The 21,732-nt window shown below is 34.7% G+C and overlaps 2 protein-coding genes across 4 annotated transcripts in view; both read right to left on the bottom strand.

Moving 5' to 3' along the window:
• LOC111043945 (zinc finger SWIM domain-containing protein 8) overlaps positions 1-9,223 on the bottom strand; it is a 54,475-nt gene extending 45,252 nt beyond the window's left edge. For 2 of the 3 annotated variants that reach the window (XM_039421551.1, XM_039421550.1), the window contains exons 1-5: positions 8,952-9,222; positions 6,531-6,794; positions 4,601-4,746; positions 3,168-3,325; positions 1,237-1,524 (exon numbers count right to left, since the gene is read on the bottom strand). In XM_039421551.1, the coding sequence (XP_039277485.1) occupies positions 1,237-1,524; positions 3,168-3,325; positions 4,601-4,746; positions 6,531-6,794; positions 8,952-9,059 (964 nt within the window). In that variant the 5' untranslated portion in view covers positions 9,060-9,222. Of the gene's footprint in view, positions 1-1,236; positions 1,525-3,167; positions 3,326-4,600; positions 4,747-6,530; positions 6,795-8,951 lie in introns of all 3 variants that reach the window. The other variant, XM_039421549.1, reaches the window with a different exon arrangement.
• A 1,609-nt stretch (positions 9,224-10,832) lies between these two features.
• The window catches only part of LOC120349675 (zinc finger SWIM domain-containing protein 8-like), a 33,622-nt gene continuing 22,722 nt past the window's right edge, over positions 10,833-21,732 (bottom strand). The window contains exons 4-9 of the mRNA XM_039420173.1: positions 21,493-21,665; positions 17,804-17,977; positions 16,263-16,399; positions 15,357-15,552; positions 13,261-13,524; positions 10,833-11,105 (exon numbers count right to left, since the gene is read on the bottom strand). Coding sequence (XP_039276107.1) covers positions 10,833-11,105; positions 13,261-13,524; positions 15,357-15,552; positions 16,263-16,399; positions 17,804-17,977; positions 21,493-21,665 — 1,217 coding nt within the window. The remainder of the gene's footprint in view (positions 11,106-13,260; positions 13,525-15,356; positions 15,553-16,262; positions 16,400-17,803; positions 17,978-21,492; positions 21,666-21,732) is intronic.

Genomic DNA, 21,732 nt, shown 5'->3' with positions numbered 1-21,732 from the left:
TTGTATATATTTTTCGTCTTATTATAATTACTATTCTGTAGCTGTAGGCCTAATGCCGGATGATTCAAAAAGGACTCAACAACTTTCAAAATGCATATAAAACTTATTAAAACAACCAAATGTTCGAGGTTTGACGCTCAGGGAATTTAAACTAAGAATCAAGAACTTTTTAACAAAAAATTGTTTTTATAGTGTAGATGAATATTTCAATGTCTAGATGTCTATTCTAGATGTTGAGGTAATTGCTATTGTTGTATGATCTCTAATATAGTTTGTAATATTGACGTGACCGATACAAATTGTAAAGTGTTTGTCTGTGGCAATAAATTGTTTTTATTTGAAGGTACAGAGCTGGTTTTGATGTTGTTTTAAAGGAAAACACTTCAAGTTTTTTTATCTTATACTAAAGATTTTCTATGCGACTTCCGTTGGTTATCCTGCTGATATCTCATCGATAGTCGATTTCTTCCCTCACTCACACTAGCATTTCATGTGTAACTTGCTCAACAGCAGCACAAATCATTGCTCTAAGTTAAGGAAGAGTGGCTGGCAAAGGAGATACGTACACCAGATCTTTTATGAAACACAACAAGAAAAATCCAGCGGTGTTAGGCCTGGGGAACGAGGGGGCCATGCAATTGGCGCATTACGGCCATCTTTGAAGTAACTGCCGCTAGCGCTTGTGCGGCGCGACCAGGAACTAGCGGACTACGCGAGTCAAAACTTGAAGTGTTTTCCTTTAAAACAACACCAAAACCAGCTGTGTACCTTGTTTAATAAGATTTATATGAATTTTCAAAGTTGTAAAGTCCTTTTGGGATCACCCGGCATTATTTTGTATTTTTGTTCGTATTTATTGTAAAAGAAGTTTTGTTTCAATAGGCTTCAGCCCAAAAGCAATAATTGTCATATTATCAACTGAATAAATAATCCTCAACTAGTGTGCAACGGATTAGCCTGGTACAAAAACTTGATACCGTGAAAACTTGACGTAATGAATTGATCAGTTTTCTATTTGTTTACAGTAAATATTACAATAAAATTATACTGCATTCGGAACAGGAGGCGGCCTTGAGGTAAACCAGAGCCCATTTCTGAAGTTTGTTGCTTATTAATATCTTTCAAAAATAATGTGTTGTCTTATGATTCCCGTACCGGAACACTGGAATAATTCTGCAAGTATTGTATGTGTCTACTATAACATAGGACAGAGTGGAGTAGAACAAGTGGGCTTACTAATTTTGCTATCTTTCATGTGGCTTCGATTGTCGTGGGCTGGCTGGGGCTGGGGCTGTGTGGACTGCGGAGGCGGCGCGTCGTTGCAGACAAACGATGGTGAGGAGGAGGCAGAGGAGGCGGCAACTGCCGATGACGATGAGGAGGTGTGCGGCTGAGGAGTGGAGCTGGTGCCGCCTCCCGAGCCCTTGTTGGGGGGGCAGTTCAGCGCGGAGGCGGACGCAAACACTGAGCTTGAATCGTCCAGGCAAACACGTTCGCCGCTCGATGACGACAGATCGCTTCCACCTGCAAACATTCAAAAACTGGTTTAACCTCAAATTAACAGATAATTTTTTTCACCCATCAAATTATTTTATTAACAATAACATTTTTAGCAATGTAGAAAAATTTATCTAAAAATCCTTTTCTACCTTGCTAAAAATGTTATTATACAATTTATTAATTTTATTAATCATGAATATTGTTTTATTACAAAGAATTACTAGTCAACCGCACGAAACTAGTCCGATGAGAGTACATGCAACGTTGTCAAATAAAAGTTGATCAATGTTGTCCTCAGCTGTTTATAAATGAGAATTGAATTAATATTTTTATAATACCCCTTACGAATTGGCAACGTCTGAGAGTGCGGGGCCGGTTGAGGAGGGTCCCATCTATTTCAATTTCCATGGGAATATTACTTTATTATTTTTCAGATTTCATATAAATTGTTTCATTTTCATATTTTTATGCCAACTATGGAAATTATCATAATATCAATTTGTTTTATGCCAACAATAGAATTTTTTATTTCAATTCATAAACCTAGATTCCCAAGAAAGATGTGATAACTACAACTGAACATGACAACTTTTAGCAACCCATGTTGAATAGAGAAATAACTAAATACTGTTGAAAAGTTAATGGTGTAAACTTGTATACTTGTATTTATTTATTTATTATTTTATTTTACTACAATAGCGTCGTTCTCACGTAAAACGTCTTTAGTTAGATATGGGGGATCATCTTGAACTAGTAATCGACTAGACATCTGAAGTCCAAAAAATATATTGTGGTTTATAAATAGCTATTCATAACATCATTAAATGGCAATCTCGTTACGTTAATTTGTTGAGAGAATATAAGGTAAAAAATTAAAGGTGTATATTACTATAGAGGAAAGATAGAATAAGAAGATATCCCATAATATAAGTTGTTTAAGTTCCAGATTTCAAGCCAATTTTTTGTTAATTCAAGCCGATTACGGTCGATTACTGTCTATTATTATTACTGTTCTGGCTGGGTGAGAGTGCAATAACGGCACAGTATTGATTGATTGCTTGATTGATTGAGTACTTTATTTATGTATAATACAGATATACTGGCTTATACACTTAAATACAATAGAGCAAAGTTTTAGATGACTTTTCTCTATGATATTACTGTACAAAAATAGCAAATCTAAAGATCGAAAAATAGATTAAATTTTTATATCACTGTAAACGTTCATCAAGTGATAAGCTCTTTACACAGGTCAGGACAATGGAAGTTCACATACTATAGAGAGGTCCACGTTATAATGACAGTATTTGATCAACTTTGGTTTTGCTATCCTTGTCTATTATTCGACAAAGCCGGTGGTACTATCCTTTTCTAGGTCCACAACGATGCCAATTATGTTTTCCATAGTGTAGAAATATAATAAATTAATGCAGAGAATCGGCATCGCTATTCTCCTATCTTTATCCACTGCCATTATAACGTGGACCTCACTATAGATAAGCATACGAATATATAACAATGTATATAAACATTTCGATAAATCATATCCATGATCAGTAAAAGAGTAAAAAAGTATGTTATGTTTCTTTACTTCAACAATTCGAGTCCAAAAATATACAAACTGAAAATTTATAATTTAGATGGATTGAATAGTTTGAATGTCTGACCTCCTTCTTGCGAGTCAGTCTCCTCCTGCACGGGGTTCTCGTCGTTCTCGCAGAAGCCTTCGCTGCTGACTGAGCTGCGGTTTCCGTTGTGGCTGGTCGGCATGCGCAGTGAAGGCATGTTCAGGCCCGCATCTGAGCTATAGCCTCTGCTGTAGCGTCTGCAATCATCAAAATAAGACCACGTCGAAACACCGACGATATTCAAATATCTTAATGCTAAAACATAAGTTACAGCTATAAACTATATAACATAATGTAGTTACAATTTCTAGAATTTCATCAAACCACAAATATCCAATCTCCTGATCCTTAAACATAAAAGATACAGCTATGAACTATCTAGTTATAATTTCTAGTGATCATGAATGGTTATGTTTGTTTTTAATATCAGAGACTCTTAACAGAGTATGAGAATTTCAAAAAAATGCATGAAAACATTACTTTCAATAAGAAAATATACACATTAATTGATGATTCATCCAACCAACTTAAACTTTAAAAAAAAAACGCTCAATGTGGTCTAGGCCTAAGGGTGTAGAAAGGGTAAAAAAAGGAGTTGTATTCATAGAAATATCTATATAAACAAAATAGAGACTTGAGAACGCATGCCATGACAAATGCAAAACGAAAGTATATTATTTTTCTATGTTATTTAATTATACAGAATCAAATCAGCATGGAATATTATATATTTTCCCTCATTTATTTGGTTGTAGTTCGTTTGTGTTGTTCATCTAGTGAGAACATCACACAGAGTGGACATTAAAAAAACAATAATCAACAAATTGCAAACTGTATAAATGGTCTACAATCTAATTATAATTTTGCTTTGGTGTTCCTCGCTATAAAAGCATAAGCTTTAATCACAAATGTTTAAACACAATTTTGAATTGGTGTTCCTCGCTATAAAAGCATTCAATTCAATTCAATTTCAATTTATTAATGTCAACAAAAAATTAATATACAATTCATACTTACAAACATAAAATACAAATTCTTCATAAAATAATGAATATTTACATAAAATATCATATTCTAAATAATATTGTTGCATCCCCCTTTAAGCAAAGCTTGTGATGAGGGATGGTGTATCTCTCTAGAATGTTGGATAACATAAGATACTAATATACATCGTAATATTAATAACATAATTAGATTTTATAATTTTACATTACAATATCAAGAAAAAAGAAAATTCCATTCTCTTATGCTATTTACATACAAATGTTGCTCTTGTAATCAGTATAGGCATAAGATTTACATAAACTCCAGACTGTCTATTCTAAATTAGGATGCTTTTCAGTGAATGCCTGTTGTTTTTAACTGAATTCTACGTATATTTTATGAATGAATAAATAAATGTGCTCGAGATGTCACAATTTCGTTAATTATTTGCGTAAAATAAGTTCAGAAGAAGCTAAAAGAGTACATACCTATCCTGAGGACGGAGGAGAATAGGAAAATGAAAGGCGGTGCGCTTGGCGCTGGAACTGTGGTGGAGATGAGGGTGGTGATGATAGTTGTGATGACCGATGTGGCGATGGTGCTCGAAGTTCAACACAGCTGGAGATGCATTCACCTGCACAACATACAACATTACATTGGTAGCCATCAGCTAATTGCCAATATTGCCACATTTGTAGCAATAGAAGACATTAGAGTCAAGATGAGCCATTGGATGGACCAAACATTGAACTTTTATAAAGTGAAACTTTTTCGGTTTATAATTACCATGAGTCATCTTATCAGAAAATATTTGAATTATGTTTCAGATGAATCTCTACCAATAGTAAGCGGTTATTAAATTATCGCCTATAATCTCATTTAATGGTTTCTTCAAACAATGATGTATGAACAATTTCAATCAAAATTCCTCACGTTTCATCTCAGTGTATAGATCCTCATGGACCTACAATTTATTTCGCGACAGAACAAGATATAAACATTTTCCTTACATTAGAGGCACAAGAACATTAGAGTGCTCACCGGATAAGTTGTGTGCTTCTCTGAAGTGTTTCATTAGAGACACTGAAGCATTATTTAAAATGGCCGCCAAGTAATTTCGATAATATCGATGAATGATAATAGAATCAATTGTATCGATATTTCAATTATGTAAGTCGATATTGATAGAAATAAAATAAATATTGGATTTATATTATAAAAGAGAAACATAAACATAAATTATACTTTATTATAAAAATCTATTAGTTATTTAAAATGAATAATAAATTTTACAAAACGTATTGAAACCATAGACCAGATATAGAATAGACACGGCCCATTGTATATTCACACTGAAAGTCGATGAAGCCAACATCTCTACTGCCATATCGCCCCATCGTGTCGTCGAAAACTTTTCGGTAGAGTTTGTTTACATTGTAGTTTGTTTTGTATAGATGAAATTGAAAGGTTATATCAAAATTACTTTCATTCAAATTATCTTATTATAAATAGGATTTCTATTTTGCTTTTATTTTCAAGAGAATTTGAAATAGAATACCTACCGAGCAACTTTATTTCTGTTGTTTTGGAGTTCAGATTGGTGTATCACTTTTTTTTAATTAGCCGCTATTTCAGATTTGTATGAACATAAAAATCTGATCCCAAAGCAAAGTTTTGATCAAATTAAAAACAAAACGAGAAACGATATTTCATTGATAAATTCAATTAATATTACATGAAATTGATTATAAGTATACAGCTGTTACTCAATTCATCCGATAAAATTTGATCTAATATTAGTCAAATATATCAAATTTTATCGGATGAATTGAGTAACAGCTGTATACTCTCAGTGGCAAAATGGAGTCAATTTAAGAGACTCTACAACGTTTTTCTCCTATCTTTCTTCACTGCCATTATAACGTGGAATGCCCCAGTATGACGTCATACATGTTGGTTTCAGAGGTTTGACTTCCCAGCGTGTCTATTCTATATCTGGTCTAAGATTGAAATGTTTCAAACATAACCCCAAAAAGAGAATTACCGCTTTTTTGGAAGAGAAGCTGTACTGTATTCTGTTTCTGTTCTTGTTCTTGCAATGTAGAGACACTGTGCTTATTTTGTATTGAGTTTTATTTAAATTAAATATGAGTTGAAAACAAATGAGTGTTTATTTCAATGAACAATTATACCAGTGCTGACTCTAATCATTATAAAGTTATTTTTGATGCTATGACCTGGGATAATGGGGAAAACATTGTATCCTTTCGACTGTGGTAGGTTAAAAATGTAACAACCAGGTAAGGAAAAGGAGAAATGTTGTAACACAATAACATTAGAGTGCTCAGCTCACCGGATTAGTGGTGTGCTCTATAGTGTTTCATTAGAGACATAAGAACATTAGTGTTCTCAGCTCACCGGATTAGTGGTGTGCTGCTCTTTATTGGCATCGTTGCCCTGGCGGAAGCAGGTGAAGGGCTGTGTGTAGTAGAGCCAGGAGGCTCCGTCACTGTAGGTGACCTCCGGGATCTGGTAGTCCTCCCAGTCGAGTGCGCATGCCTCGATGGCCGGCTTAAACCCGGCAAACACCTCCAGGCCCGGGAAGGACTGCCGGCTGGCCTGATTGGCCGCGTTGTGACTGCTGCTACTGCTGCTCGTAGTTGTTACACTCCTCGTCTTTATCTGTCAAAAGTTACCAACAAGATAAGTAAAAAATCGTACATTTATAAATAACAAGGGATTCTAATAATATAGGAGCATAAAATGTCTATTTTTGTTTTTGAATTATTTCTATTCAATTATTTACGAGGGCCGTTTTTTTTTCAACCTCCGATAGGCTATAAATGAAAGACAAGTTCATATAAAACAATAATTTTATTACCAGAAGATTGGTACACTTATGGTTACTTTTCGACATAATCACCGAAGAGATTGAGACATTTGTCATATCTGTGGACAAGCTTCTCAATACCCTCTTCAAAGAAAGTTGCCGCCAATGAATTCAAGTACTCCTTGACGTTGGTTTGAAGGTCCTCATTGGTTTGAAAGCGCTTGCCACCAAGCCACGTCTCCAGTTCAGGAAAAAGATGAAAGTCACTGGGTGCTAAGTCAGGACTGTATGGTGGATGATCAAAAATGTCCCATCCAAATTGTTCGAGAAGCCGTTCTGAACCGACAGATTTGCGTCCTTGGCCCCCTTCATCATGCACATCATTACGGCCATTTTTAAACTTTCGACACCATTCCCGCACAACACCATCCATCACTCATGAAGTTTTCCCCTTACACACGACTCATTCTCCGATGGATTTCTGCAGGACTATGGCCTTCAGCCTGTAGAAAACGAATCACACTTCGCAATTCACACTTGGCGGGAGCATCGATAATGGTGAACATGTTTACGTGGCTATAGCACAATGCCGACTGACGCCTGAATGTCAACAATGGCGGATTGTGTAGTGCGAGAGCTGCGCTGTCGCCTACAGTGCATGCCCGCTATCTTCTACCCGCGTAGCGCCTATACGGAGCGATCGGAGGTTGAAAAAAAAACTGCCCTCGTATGTGTACAATAAGCACTAATCAAAATTATATTGGGAGAGTAAACAGGTGAACCTTCAATACTCTTCTCCCAAATTTTATAAAAGTTCGAAATAAGATCAAGCAACTTCTTACTTTTTCACTTCACAATTTTCTGTTAAAGGTAATAAGGTTTAATTTTTACTGAGTTGATTACTTTTCAAAAATATATAAAGTTTCAATTTTGTGAATTATTTAGGAGTATGGTCTCACAAAATGTCAAATAACTTGGAAAAAATTGAAAAATATGATATTGATATGAAATTAAAATCTAGGTTATATTATTTGTTTTCTAACAAACTGTCCTAATTAAATAGCAGTTGAGAAAAATAGATATAATAGATGTTCCTAGGAAAACTGTCGCTATGTTAAATCATGTACTGGATAGGTTTCAAATTTCTGTAGAGATAATAATGTTGATTATAAGTTTGACTGAACAAAAATTCTTCAAGAATTCATACATTCATGGAATACTTATAATATAATATTTTTAAAAACAAACTCTACTCAAGCTTAGTCTGGTTTTTCAGCAACCAAATACTAAAATCGTTGTGACTGAATCCTGTCATTGGTTGCTAAGCAACTACAGCAAATAAGGCTCTATTTTTTGTAAATAAATGATTATCGTCAAGCCTTTTAAAGAATGTATAAGATAGAGAAGCGTTTAAACAAATCAAATTTATGAATATGAATATTTTAGTTTGATGATATTTATGTTTGAGGTATTTAATGAACGAGCGTAGTGAGTTCTTACTGATCACTATAATTTGATTCTCGTTAAGTCAGTGAAAATGATAGGAACGGAGAACATAATATTTCGCTAACCATATAAGAAAATATAACAAAGAATCGGCAAATTATTATCAGATAGTAACCCTATTCTATTAATAATTTACCAATTCTTTGTTATATTTTCTTATATGGTTAGCGAAATATTATGTACTCCGTCGAGTTATCGTAAAGATTTTGCCAAATATAAATGCATATATGAGAAAATGCCTGTACATGAAAATTAAATACGGTACGCACTTTTTTCTAGTACCACCGACTTCTATATTAGATAGCTGTGCTTGAAGTTATTCCAGTGAACATGAGGAATGTAATATAGTGTGCGACGGTATAGCTGACTGTGCATCAGCATACATTGAAACCATGACGTATTGAATGGCTCAACTTCCCACTTTTCTCGGTATCTCAAGGACTGGTCAAAATAGGTACTTTAGTTAACAGGACCAACTGACAACCTGACAATGTGATACTTACTTTGTTGATGATCTTGGCATTCCAATCGTTGAACTGCTGCTGGAGGGTGCGACGCTCGTGCGGTGTGATGCCTGGATTGAGTGCCGCCAACCGCCACAGCACCACCATCTCGTCGCACAGTGACGCGCATGCGTGCTGCGACGCGTGGCTGTTGCTGTTGACGTTGCCGTGCTTGCCACCCCCGCCACTGCCCCCACCACCGCCTCCGCTGCCCCCGCTTCCGCTGTGCAGCGCCACCTTCGTGAAGAACCACCACACGATGATCTGCAACCACACACAGTGCCAATTAGTTCAAACTCTTCATTTGCCATAATAATACAATACAAATAATAATAATCTACAGGTTTAGAAGTCCCAACACTACCGGTAAAAGTCAACTTGAGCTCTGGCAGTGAATTAAAAAAACACATGATACGACATCGAATTAGTTTAAGCAGATCAACGTCCATTTTTTATACAAGATGTGTAACGATATCCTTCCCTTAAGCACTTGGCATGATTGAAATACACACTACTGGGATAGCACATAAAACTACAATGTAATAAAACAGATGAGCCAAGCACTAAATCAAGTTTATGGGGGTACTAATGTAGCAAAAACCTCAAGATTGGTGGTTTGTCGAAAAAATATGAGATATCATTTCAAATACAATAGATAATAACAGACAGAATATAATCTTAGCCAAACAAACTTAATAACTTAATAATAATTCAACTGTTTGATTGCAACCTTCACCAGGGGCAAGGTTTTATCGTTCTTCTTGTGATGCAAAGTTATTTTAAAAAATAAATATATAATCTATACTATAATAAAGGAAAGAACTGAAATACACGTACGGGATAGGAAAATTATGTTTGAACTACTGGACTTGAAATTGAAATTTTGCATATATGGATTATTAATTAACCGAGGATGGTTATAGGCCTATTTTCAATTCTTCAAGATTTCATTACGTCAAGTTTTCGCTTTAAAAGTTTTCATTTTGTCATGCTTCCAGTTGTTGTATGGAAATAGCTGAACATTCCTTTTAAAAGGGAAATTAGAAGATGGGGAAGATGGTATGATTGGGGATCCTTTTCGAATAGAAATAAATTTTCTGTGGCATAATTTTTTTAATTTTAAATCCAAATTCATTTTTTGAATTGGAAGGTGGTCATGTGATACCTGATTACGATACAGAGTTTCAAGAGAAAATGATTGGTGAAAACCGCACATCGATATCTCAAACCGTTCAAAAGTTATTCTCCTTCAAAGATACTGATAAATAATCCATCTATCATCTATAGTATAATAAAAGGAAATACCTGGATAGGGAAATTATGTTTGAACTACTGGACTGATTAACTTGAAATTTTGCTTATAAATTCTTAATTAACCAAGAATTGTTATAGTCCTATTTTCAATTCTCCAAGATTTCATTCTGTCAAGTTTTAAAATGGACCATTGCGGAGCACGGGTTACCTGCTAGTTTATAATAATTAAATTCGCGACTAAAATTTCCAACCCTCCAAAATTTAAAAAATTACATTCAGGAAAAAATTAGATGGTTAAATGTCATCTATGATACAAATAAGATCTTTCTTGATCTAATGGGACAACTTTTATAGATAGATATTCTATTTATCAACCCTGATGGGAAGGTATTCAAAATATTTGGGCCAATACAATTGAAAGAACAGACTCATTCAACTGTAGCAATATTACCAAGAACAATTAAGATAAAAATTAAAATAATAATCAATAATATCAATTCAAATAATTGATTGGATGCGATTAAAAATCAGACAGACCTATCACCACATAATTGACTAAATGCTATTAAAAATAGGGGATCAGAAGTTCAAACGCTAGCGCTTCCTTGTATAAGAACATTAGTGTTCTCAGCTCACCGGATTAGTGGTGTGCTGCTCTTTATTGGCATCGTTGCCCTGGCGGAAGCAGGTGAAGGGCTGTGTGTAGTAGAGCCAGGAGGCTCCGTCACTGTAGGTGACCTCCGGGATCTGGTAGTCCTCCCAGTCGAGTGCGCATGCCTCGATGGCCGGCTTAAACCCGGCAAACACCTCCAGGCCCGGGAAGGACTGCCGGCTGGCCTGATTGGCCGCGTTGTGACTGCTGCTACTGCTGCTCGTAGTTGTTACACTCCTCGTCTTTATCTGTCAAAAGTTACCAACAAGATAAGTAAAAAATCGTACATTTATAAATAACAAGGGATTCTAATAATATAGGAGCATAAAATGTCTATTTTTGTTTTTGAATTATTTCTATTCAATTATTTACGAGGGCCGTTTTTTTTTCAACCTCCGATAGGCTATAAATGAAAGACAAGTTCATATAAAACAATAATTTTATTACCAGAAGATTGGTACACTTATGGTTACTTTTCGACATAATCACCGAAGAGATTGAGACATTTGTCATATCTGTGGACAAGCTTCTCAATACCCTCTTCAAAGAAAGTTGCCGCCAATGAATTCAAGTACTCCTTGACGTTGGTTTGAAGGTCCTCATTGGTTTGAAAGCGCTTGCCACCAAGCCACGTCTCCAGTTCAGGAAAAAGATGAAAGTCACTGGGTGCTAAGTCAGGACTGTATGGTGGATGATCAAAAATGTCCCATCCAAATTGTTCGAGAAGCCGTTCTGAACCGACAGATTTGCGTCCTTGGCCCCCTTCATCATGCACATCATTACGGCCATTTTTAAACTTTCGACACCATTCCCGCACAACACCATCCATCACTCATGAAGTTTTCCCCTTACACACGACTCATTCTCCGATGGATTTCTGCAGGACTATGGCCTTCAGCCTGTAGAAAACGAATCACACTTCGCAATTCACACTTGGCGGGAGCATCGATAATGGTGAACATGTTTACGTGGCTATAGCACAATGCCGACTGACGCCTGAATGTCAACAATGGCGGATTGTGTAGTGCGAGAGCTGCGCTGTCGCCTACAGTGCATGCCCGCTATCTTCTACCCGCGTAGCGCCTATACGGAGCGATCGGAGGTTGAAAAAAAAACTGCCCTCGTATGTGTACAATAAGCACTAATCAAAATATATTGGGAGAGTAAACAGGTGAACCTTCAATACTCTTCTCCCAAATTTTATAAAAGTTCGAAATAAGATCAAGCAACTTCTTACTTTTTCACTTCACAATTTTCTGTTAAAGGTAATAAGGTTTAATTTTTACTGAGTTGATTACTTTTCAAAAATATATAAAGTTTCAATTTTGTGAATTATTTAGGAGTATGGTCTCACAAAATGTCAAATAACTTGGAAAAAATTGAAAAATATGATATTGATATGAAATTAAAATCTAGGTTATATTATTTGTTTTCTAACAAACTGTCCTAATTAAATAGCAGTTGAGAAAAATAGATATAATAGATGTTCCTAGGAAAACTGTCGCTATGTTAAATCATGTACTGGATAGGTTTCAAATTTCTGTAGAGATAATAATGTTGATTATAAGTTTGACTGAACAAAAATTCTTCAAGAATTCATACATTCATGGAATACTTATAATATAATATTTTTAAAAACAAACTCTACTCAAGCTTAGTCTGGTTTTTCAGCAACCAAATACTAAAATCGTTGTGACTGAATCCTGTCATTGGTTGCTAAGCAACTACAGCAAATAAGGCTCTATTTTTTGTAAATAAATGATTATCGTCAAGCCTTTTAAAGAATGTATAAGATAGAGAAGCGTTTAAACAAATCAAATTTATGAATATGAATATTTTAGTTTGATGATATTTATGTTTGAGGTATTTAATGAACGAGCGTAGTGAGTTCTTACTGATCACTATAATTTGATTCTCGTTAAGTCAGTGAAAATGATAGGAACGGAGAACATAATATTTCGCTAACCATATAAGAAAATAAACAAAGAATCGGCAAATTATTATCAGATAGTAACCCTATTCTATTAATAATTTACCAATTCTTTGTTATATTTTCTTATATGGTTAGCGAAATATTATGTACTCCGTCGAGTTATCGTAAAGATTTTGCCAAATATAAATGCATATATGAGAAAATGCCTGTACATGAAAATTAAATACGGTACGCACTTTTTTCTAGTACCACCGACTTCTATATTAGATAGCTGTGCTTGAAGTTATTCCAGTGAACATGAGGAATGTAATATAGTGTGCGACGGTATAGCTGACTGTGCATCAGCATACATTGAAACCATGACGTATTGAATGGCTCAACTTCCCACTTTTCTCGGTATCTCAAGGACTGGTCAAAATAGGTACTTTAGTTAACAGGACCAACTGACAACCTGACAATGTGATACTTACTTTGTTGATGATCTTGGCATTCCAATCGTTGAACTGCTGCTGGAGGGTGCGACGCTCGTGCGGTGTGATGCCTGGATTGAGTGCCGCCAACCGCCACAGCACCACCATCTCGTCGCACAGTGACGCGCATGCGTGCTGCGACGCGTGGCTGTTGCTGTTGACGTTGCCGTGCTTGCCACCCCCGCCACTGCCCCCACCACCGCCTCCGCTGCCCCCGCTTCCGCTGTGCAGCGCCACCTTCGTGAAGAACCACCACACGATGATCTGCAACCACACACAGTGCCAATTAGTTCAAACTCTTCATTTGCCATAATAATACAATACAAATAATAATAATCTACAGGTTAGAAGTCCCAACACTACCGGTAAAAGTCAACTTGAGCTCTGGCAGTGAATTAAAAAAACACATGATACGACATCGAATTAGTTTAAGCAGATCAACGTCCATTTTTTATACAAGATGTGTAACGATATCCTTCCCTTAAGCACTTGGCATGATTGAAATACACACTACTGGGATAGCACAAAAACTACAATGTAATAAAACAGATGAGCCAAGCACTAAATCAAGTTTATGGGGGTACTAATGTAGCAAAAACCTCAAGATTGGTGGTTTGTCGAAAAATATGAGATATCATTTCAAATACAATAGATAATAACAGACAGAATATAATCTTAGCCAAACAAACTTAATAACTTAATAATAATTCAACTGTTTGATTGCAACCTTCACCAGGGGCAAGGTTTTATCGTTCTTCTTGTGATGCAAAGTTATTTTAAAAAATAAATATATAATCTATACTATAATAAAGGAAAGAACTGAAATACACGTACGGGATAGGAAAATTATGTTTGAACTACTGGACTTGAAATTGAAATTTTGCATATATGGATTATTAATTAACCGAGGATGGTTATAGGCCTATTTTCAATTCTTCAAGATTTCATTACGTCAAGTTTTCGCTTTAAAAGTTTTCATTTTGTCATGCTTCCAGTTGTTGTATGGAAATAGCTGAACATTCCTTTAAAAGGGAAATTAGAAGATGGGGAAGATGGTATGATTGGGGATCCTTTTCGAATAGAAATAAATTTTCTGTGGCATAATTTTTTTAATTTTAAATCCAAATTCATTTTTTGAATTGGAAGGTGGTCATGTGATACCTGATTACGATACAGAGTTTCAAGAGAAAATGATTGGTGAAAACCGCACATCGATATCTCAAACCGTTCAAAAGTTATTCTCCTTCAAAGATACTGATAAATAATCCATCTATCATCTATAGTATAATAAAAGGAAATACCTGGATAGGGAAATTATGTTTGAACTACTGGACTGATTAACTTGAAATTTTGCTTATAAATTCTTAATTAACCAAGAATTGTTATAGTCCTATTTTCAATTCTCCAAGATTTCATTATGTCAAGTTTTAAAATGGACCATTGCGGAGCACGGGTTACCTGCTAGTTTATAATAATTAAATTCGCGACTAAAATTTCCAACCCTCCAAAATTTAAAAAATTACATTCAGGAAAAAATTAGATGGTTAAATGTCATCTATGATACAAATAAGATCTTTCTTGATCTAATGGGACAACTTTTATAGATAGATATTCTATTTATCAACCCTGATGGGAAGGTATTCAAAATATTTGGGCCAATACAATTGAAAGAACAGACTCATTCAACTGTAGCAATATTACCAAGAACAATTAAGATAAAAATTAAAATAATAATCAATAATATCAATTCAAATAATTGATTGGATGCGATTAAAAATCAGACAGACCTATCACCACATAATTGACTAAATGCTATTAAAAATAGGGGATCAGAAGTTCAAACGCTAGCGCTTCCTTGTATAAGATAATTGAGTGAAGATCAGACGATAGAGGCTGAGCGCCTAATTTAAAATTTAAATTATCTCACTTTAAAGGGATTTCTTTGAATTTTTTGACATAATCACGACCGCTAGCGGTCTTGATTTATATTTCTTTTGGGGGAATTTTTTCACCAGAGATCGCGTAAGTTGATTCTTCGCCAACTTCTATCTGCCTATAAGACATACCTATCACCCAATGATTGATTAGTAAGTTACCTGTTCACAGGACATGCACTCCTCGGTGATAATCTCTAGGAGAGGGAGTGCGTTGCGGTCGTTGCGCTTGAACATCTCCCTGACGATGGAGAGCAGATTCCACATTCCCTCTGGCTCACGACCCCTCAGCGGACGCAGCAGGCTGCTCCACTCGGCGGCCGCCGGCGGCGCTGTCGTCGTCAGGTAGTTCACGTCACTGCAATCCCATTCATTCATTCATTCATTCAAATAATACAACTCAACGCCATCAAGCTACCATTCATTACAGACTGGCTCATCAAATATCTAAATTCGGGAGAGAAATAGTTTTGGATTAATACTGTTGTTTCTCTCCTATCATTGTTTTGATTTTGTGTATGTGTAAATTTAACAAATAAATCAAGTCATTTCAAACATTCACTTCAAAATTCTCACTAAAAAAGTGAGAATTTCGATTTCATTCTACCATAAACCACTTGCAGTTTTCCTCTTCCATTCAATCAATTTGACATAATTATACACTTGGAATATTCATTAATGTCATGTTTTCTCGATTCAAATAAATTTTGTTACTGAAAGCAGATAAAAGGAAGCTTGTAGCTTGAACTATGTGCCCACATACTTGAATCGTGGGTACTGAGGATTAATGATTTAACATGTAACCTTTTCAACACAGTTCAAGTTATCTACTTCTGTAACTAGATCGTTCAGTTCTCTAGTAACTGGAACGTAAAACGAGGCATTATCATTGGAAACACAATACAGTTTCTAACCCAAGTAAATATCTGTCTTAAATCTAAAGAGATTGAAGATATATATTTTTTGGCTGGAGGGCTCACTAAAATACTAATTTTGTGAACAATCGAATCAATCGACACAAAACATTAGAAAATGTTGTAATTTTTCATCATTAAAAATCGTTATTACCTGAAAACAATAGGAGCTGGAACGCAAAATTTGATGAGGATATTTTTAATGTTGTTGTGGAGTGTTTTGTCATCCAAATACCAGGATGTTTGTTCATTAGCAGACGCCCCAGCAGTCGGGTCTGGAGCTCCACATACCTGAATAGAAATAAAACATTTTAGCAAACAATTCACTTTATTAATAATGCTGTATCAAGTTCGAGAAAATTACATAAAAAGTATAATTGAATAAAATTTCTAGGAAATTTGGAAAACTCAAATAACTAAAGAAACACTCAATAAATGTAATATTTTGATCAGTGTTTTAAGAGAAAAGCGCTAGTTATCTAAACTCATCTACATACGAAAAAGTTTCAGTAAAAAATGTCTCGTTAATAAAATTCAATTTGATCCAGCAGAAAAGACATGAAAAAAGTATGAATGTGCATACTATCCGACATACATCAAACGTTTATTTTGCCTATAGTTTATATTACGAGTATACACTGCTTTAGTACGGTAAATCATCATTACCGTATAGATCATTCAAAGCTACATGTGAATCAATTAATATATACTTAAAGTCCAACGAAAAACATTAAAACGGGATAACCTGTTTTAGGTTAGGATGTATGAAACAATGTATGGTAATGGAAAACATGGAAAATCATGTAATTCTATGTATAACCATCCATAAAAAATCTTGGCAATATTATTATGTCAATCAACAAGTATCTGAAATGAAAATAACAAAATCCTTTCAATAGTGAAGCCTATAGAAAGCCACTTCCCCCAGGAAACCAATGAATATTATAATTTATTAATTTAGTATTATAATATTCTTTATTGTAAGTAATATCACTTAATCATCTTTGAAGTCAAGGTATTTTTTATCTCCTTCCCAGTCGAAATTTTTTTTAAATAAATGCATTTCAAGTGAGGTATTTTTACGTTCAAATAATAACCGCTTAGCCTTTGTCTACTATTAGAGTTACATATCTTCTCCCCGAGCGCGCTGTGAGCTTTCTCTTGTTCCCCCATATACCAAATCAAATTGATGTTAACATTAACTACCTCATTTCATCTGAATTGGGAAGAAGAATAATTTGAGAACGGCCTGATTTTTAACTAACCATTTTAATGATTTGTGTTTGCACAAATGAATGACTAATCACACAAGTTTCGCAAAACTGTGAATTATTACTCAGAAAATTTTAAAAAATCTGAAGCAAATGTGGAGAGATCACGTTCTTTATTTTCTAACTGTTCGATCCTTTTAACATTGAGCGAGTTAAAGAACCAGTTGCACGCATATAAAATTCAACTACGGTTGAATTATCGATGTTCGCATTTCCGAAAGATTCGTCCATAGCTTCTGATGGCATTGGTTAGTTTAGCTGATGGCATTCAACCACGGTCAATACGAATAGATAGTTTAAAATAAAACCTATACTTCAGAGAATAGTACGAGAGAACATAGAAAATATAGTGAGGAGAACATGGAAAATAGTACGGAGAACATAGAAAATAGTCTGAAGAACAGCTTAAGAGAGAAGTACTAACAGAATTGATGGCTGATGGCTGGGAGGAGAGCAGTTCGTCTAGGAGCCGCTGCGCCGTGGGCAGAATCTGCTGAGGCAGTTCGCTGATCAGGTATTGCGCAAACTTCTGCAGCTGCTCTCTGTGCAGGCGAGACAGCGATTCGCTGACTGGCGCACGCAGGCACACGTTGTTCGGCTGAAACACACAAAAACATTGAACTTCTCACAAAATTGATTGAATCACTTCACTTGTATGTGCTACTTTTTTAAAATTATTAAAAAAGATTATTTTTACTCTATGTTTCTATAATATTTAAAAAATTGAAAGGATATATTATAATTCTATAATAAGCTACATTTAACAAGAAACAATCATCTTCAAAGATTTCGGCTTATAATGTTCAATTAGTTGTATTAATGTTTTTATATCTCTTCAATTTACTTTATTTAACTTCTATGGAGCTCCTAACACAATTATGGTGTCTGGGGAGCCCTCTAATTCTAGTTTCTTTAAGTTTAAATACTATGTTTTGTATTACCTAAAGCTTAACTTTTTTCCCTCTTTCTATTTTTTCCCCTTCTTCTTCCCATTGATAGTGACATATTTTCAGGTTCCGACTCCCTAGAAGTTCCATTTTATAAGTTTAATTGTATGTTCTCAATTGATAAGATACAATGTGAATTATTAGTCTACTTCGTGTTTAGGAGTTTCTTTTCATTGTCAAACAGTATTGTTGATAAAACTTCAATGCAAGTCACTTCTTTACAACAGGCTAGGCTACGGTATAAATATATGAACAACTGTAATGTATCTTATGCACCATGAGACATTACAGCTTCTTCAAAGTTAAGTCTATAACTACGTAGGTTCTGATGAATAACCGAGAAGTCCATGCCACTGAAGTTTCCTATAGAATCTATATGACCAAATTTCCATGAAAATCAAATATATCAGTACATTCTGTGCATCTAATTAGAGATACATCAAGTTCATTAAACGATTCTCTTATAATCAATCTTCTAGTGACTTATAATCCCAGCGTGACAGCAGTTACTAATAGTAATTATTATAATAAAAATCCAACTATTTCGTTTCACTACTTTTCTATAAAACAAGAGAGGAAGAAAAAGCGTTAACCTACTAATAATTATATTTTATATGAGCAATTGCTCATAGATGAAAAGAAAATAGGTTAAATAAAGTAAGGTGAAGGCTTGATTTTGTCAGCGGTCTGATTAAATAAAGCCTAATTTGCCCAGATTGCAAACTCGACTTGGAAGCAATTACAAGGTGCAATACAAGGAGCATTGCACCAACAGTGCAACTATGTTATCCTATTCATAACATGAACATAATTTCAGCTATGTCCTATGTTGAGTTATACAAATTTACATTGCAAAAGTTTGAAAAAATGTTTGGTATTAGATATGTGGCACAGAAAGAAAGAAAAACCTATCAAAATCTAATGACATTTACGATATTATTCATGATTATTTATAATCCATTTTTGGAATTTAAGCTTACAATATTGTTGAATCACAGTAAGCTCAATTGAGCTGCGGTAGCACCAGTAAGTGCTTACATTGCTATTCATTCATTTACACAATGATCTTATGAAATGCATCCTAACTAAGCGTTTTACTATCAAGTACAAGTCGCGATAACACAGCAGTGTGAGAGCGTTCTACTGTAGGCTACATATATTATGCTGCATTTTTATTGAAGCATTTATTGCCTACTATATACAGATATGTGTTTTCTAAGGGATTTATATTCAAAAAATTAATATTATAGGAAATACTATTAAATTTAGCATAAATTAAATTAAATTAATAGCATAAGTAGTTCTGCTGTTGGAACGTGGGAAACTATTTATCGGGGATAAACATAGATATTCTATCTGTCGGCTATAGATAGAATAGTTGGCGCCACACTTCTCAATGATAGTGTAGAGTAATGTCAAAAATAATGCAATTACTATGGCCTTGAATTGTGTGAGTATTGTTCGAACAATACGACAATTGGAAAATTGAAGGTCCAGTATAAATCATATATTATAGTAAATCCGAGTCCGAAAAAAGAAATCTCGTCTAGTTTCGTATCTTCTCCGATCTAAGATTCTCAGATTGCTGCTGTTTAGTATTGGCAAAAACTCTCAATGTTTGAAAGTAGCTTTTTATATTATATGCACTTTTAAGCTATAATGTATATATTTTTTATAATCTGATCTTTATTGATTCATACAATAAGTACATCATTAAAATGATAGGGAGAGAAAAAAAAGGAAACCTAGTGCTATTCCTCTCCCAAATTTAGATAAGGTTACACAAAGTCTCGCAGTTGTTCACTTCACAAAATTTTCAGTCCTTGATTTTTTACAAAGTGAATTTTTAAATTTAGATGCTTCAAAACCACACATAGAAGGAATATTTCACATTATTATCACTAAAATAAAATATAATAACAATTTCTTCTGCGTATTTCAAAGGACAGACGACATTCTCGGTTTGGCCATTTAGAGACAGCGATTCCACGATAGGATTAAGTATAATAATTGGACAAAGGGCTCGTGGAAGACCCCGGCTACGATATCTACCAAGTTACCAAAGATCTAGGGATCCAGAGCTACATCCAACTGAAAAGTACAGCTCTGGACAGAAAACGATGGAAAGCTGCCTACCAATCGAATGATTGAAGCTAAAGAAGAAGATATTTTCAATAAATTACCACTAGAAATAAGAAAAATTACTCTAATAGTTTTTTGTAGAGCACTTACAGATTGGTTATTCAAGTTAAATAGCCCATGTTAAGTCAAATTTAGCCCATGTGAATAATATTCTTTCTCTGTATTTTTGTTACTATTATTCAAACATGTTTGTATCGTTGAAGAGGAAATAAAAGAATTTGAATTTGAAATTAAACATAACCTATTAGGAATGTACTAGGATAAACCTTTAGTTTGTACCTCTTTTTGAATACTCATTCCATTTCATTTCTGCATTGTCCTAATTTATAATTTTATTATGTCTTTCTTCTACTGTTCTTAGAACAGTACACAAATAACTTCGATTTCAATTGATGAGGTATTACGCTGCAGACAGTTCCTGATTAAATAAAATATTTTCGTATGCTGTAGACTCAGACACCTTTAGGTTTCTGATAAGTGTAATTGTTTCTTTTGTGTTTTGTACATTAATCACACTTCTAGAAAAAGTTATCAGCTATGATTTTATTTATGTGAATGTTTTCAACTGGAGGTGATAAAATACATTCATTCATTAAAAAAATTATTATTTGAAAAACAGATAATAAAAGAAGCAAAAACAACCCAGTTATTTTGAGTTGACATAATACAATTCTTCATTGCTGTAACACTAATCCCATTACGTTTTTCAGTTCAATTCATAACCTAACCCTATCAGTCTTGTTCCTGATGCTATATGTTAGGTATATCATTAATTTGATGCCTATATAGGCACAAAATTCATAGACTTTATTGTGACCCTTATAATGAGATTATTTCTGTTCATAGTTTGATAGTAGTGAACATTCAATTGCCTATCGAATGTATGCTCGTTACTTCTGACATGTAATACTGTAACGTATTACATGGAATAGGTGGCGACGAACAAGTTTCCTCATTTTGCAAATACTTGGAACGTCATAATTATATTCTATTGTAATATAGTTGCTGTAGATAGTTTGCTGACCATGTGTATGCGATGCAGACAGACGGCTACGACGTGTGCGCACCAGTAGGCGGTGGAGTTGCAGGTGCAGTTACAGGAGGTGATGCGTCGGCGGTCAAACGTCACAGCCACCTTGTAAACGCCTCTCTGCGCCAGCGACGGCGGCGTCGACACGTTCGCACTCAAATGGAAACCTAACAACAAACGTCACACATACATTAATCAATAAATTTTTATTGGCATGAGCATTTCTACAAATAC

Source organism: Nilaparvata lugens, chromosome 2, assembly GCF_014356525.2.
Source record: "Nilaparvata lugens isolate BPH chromosome 2, ASM1435652v1, whole genome shotgun sequence".
Taxonomy (NCBI): Eukaryota; Metazoa; Arthropoda; class Insecta; order Hemiptera; family Delphacidae; genus Nilaparvata; species Nilaparvata lugens.
The sequence above is the reverse complement of the archived record's forward strand: the minus strand, read 5'-3'. Positions and strand labels throughout refer to the sequence as shown.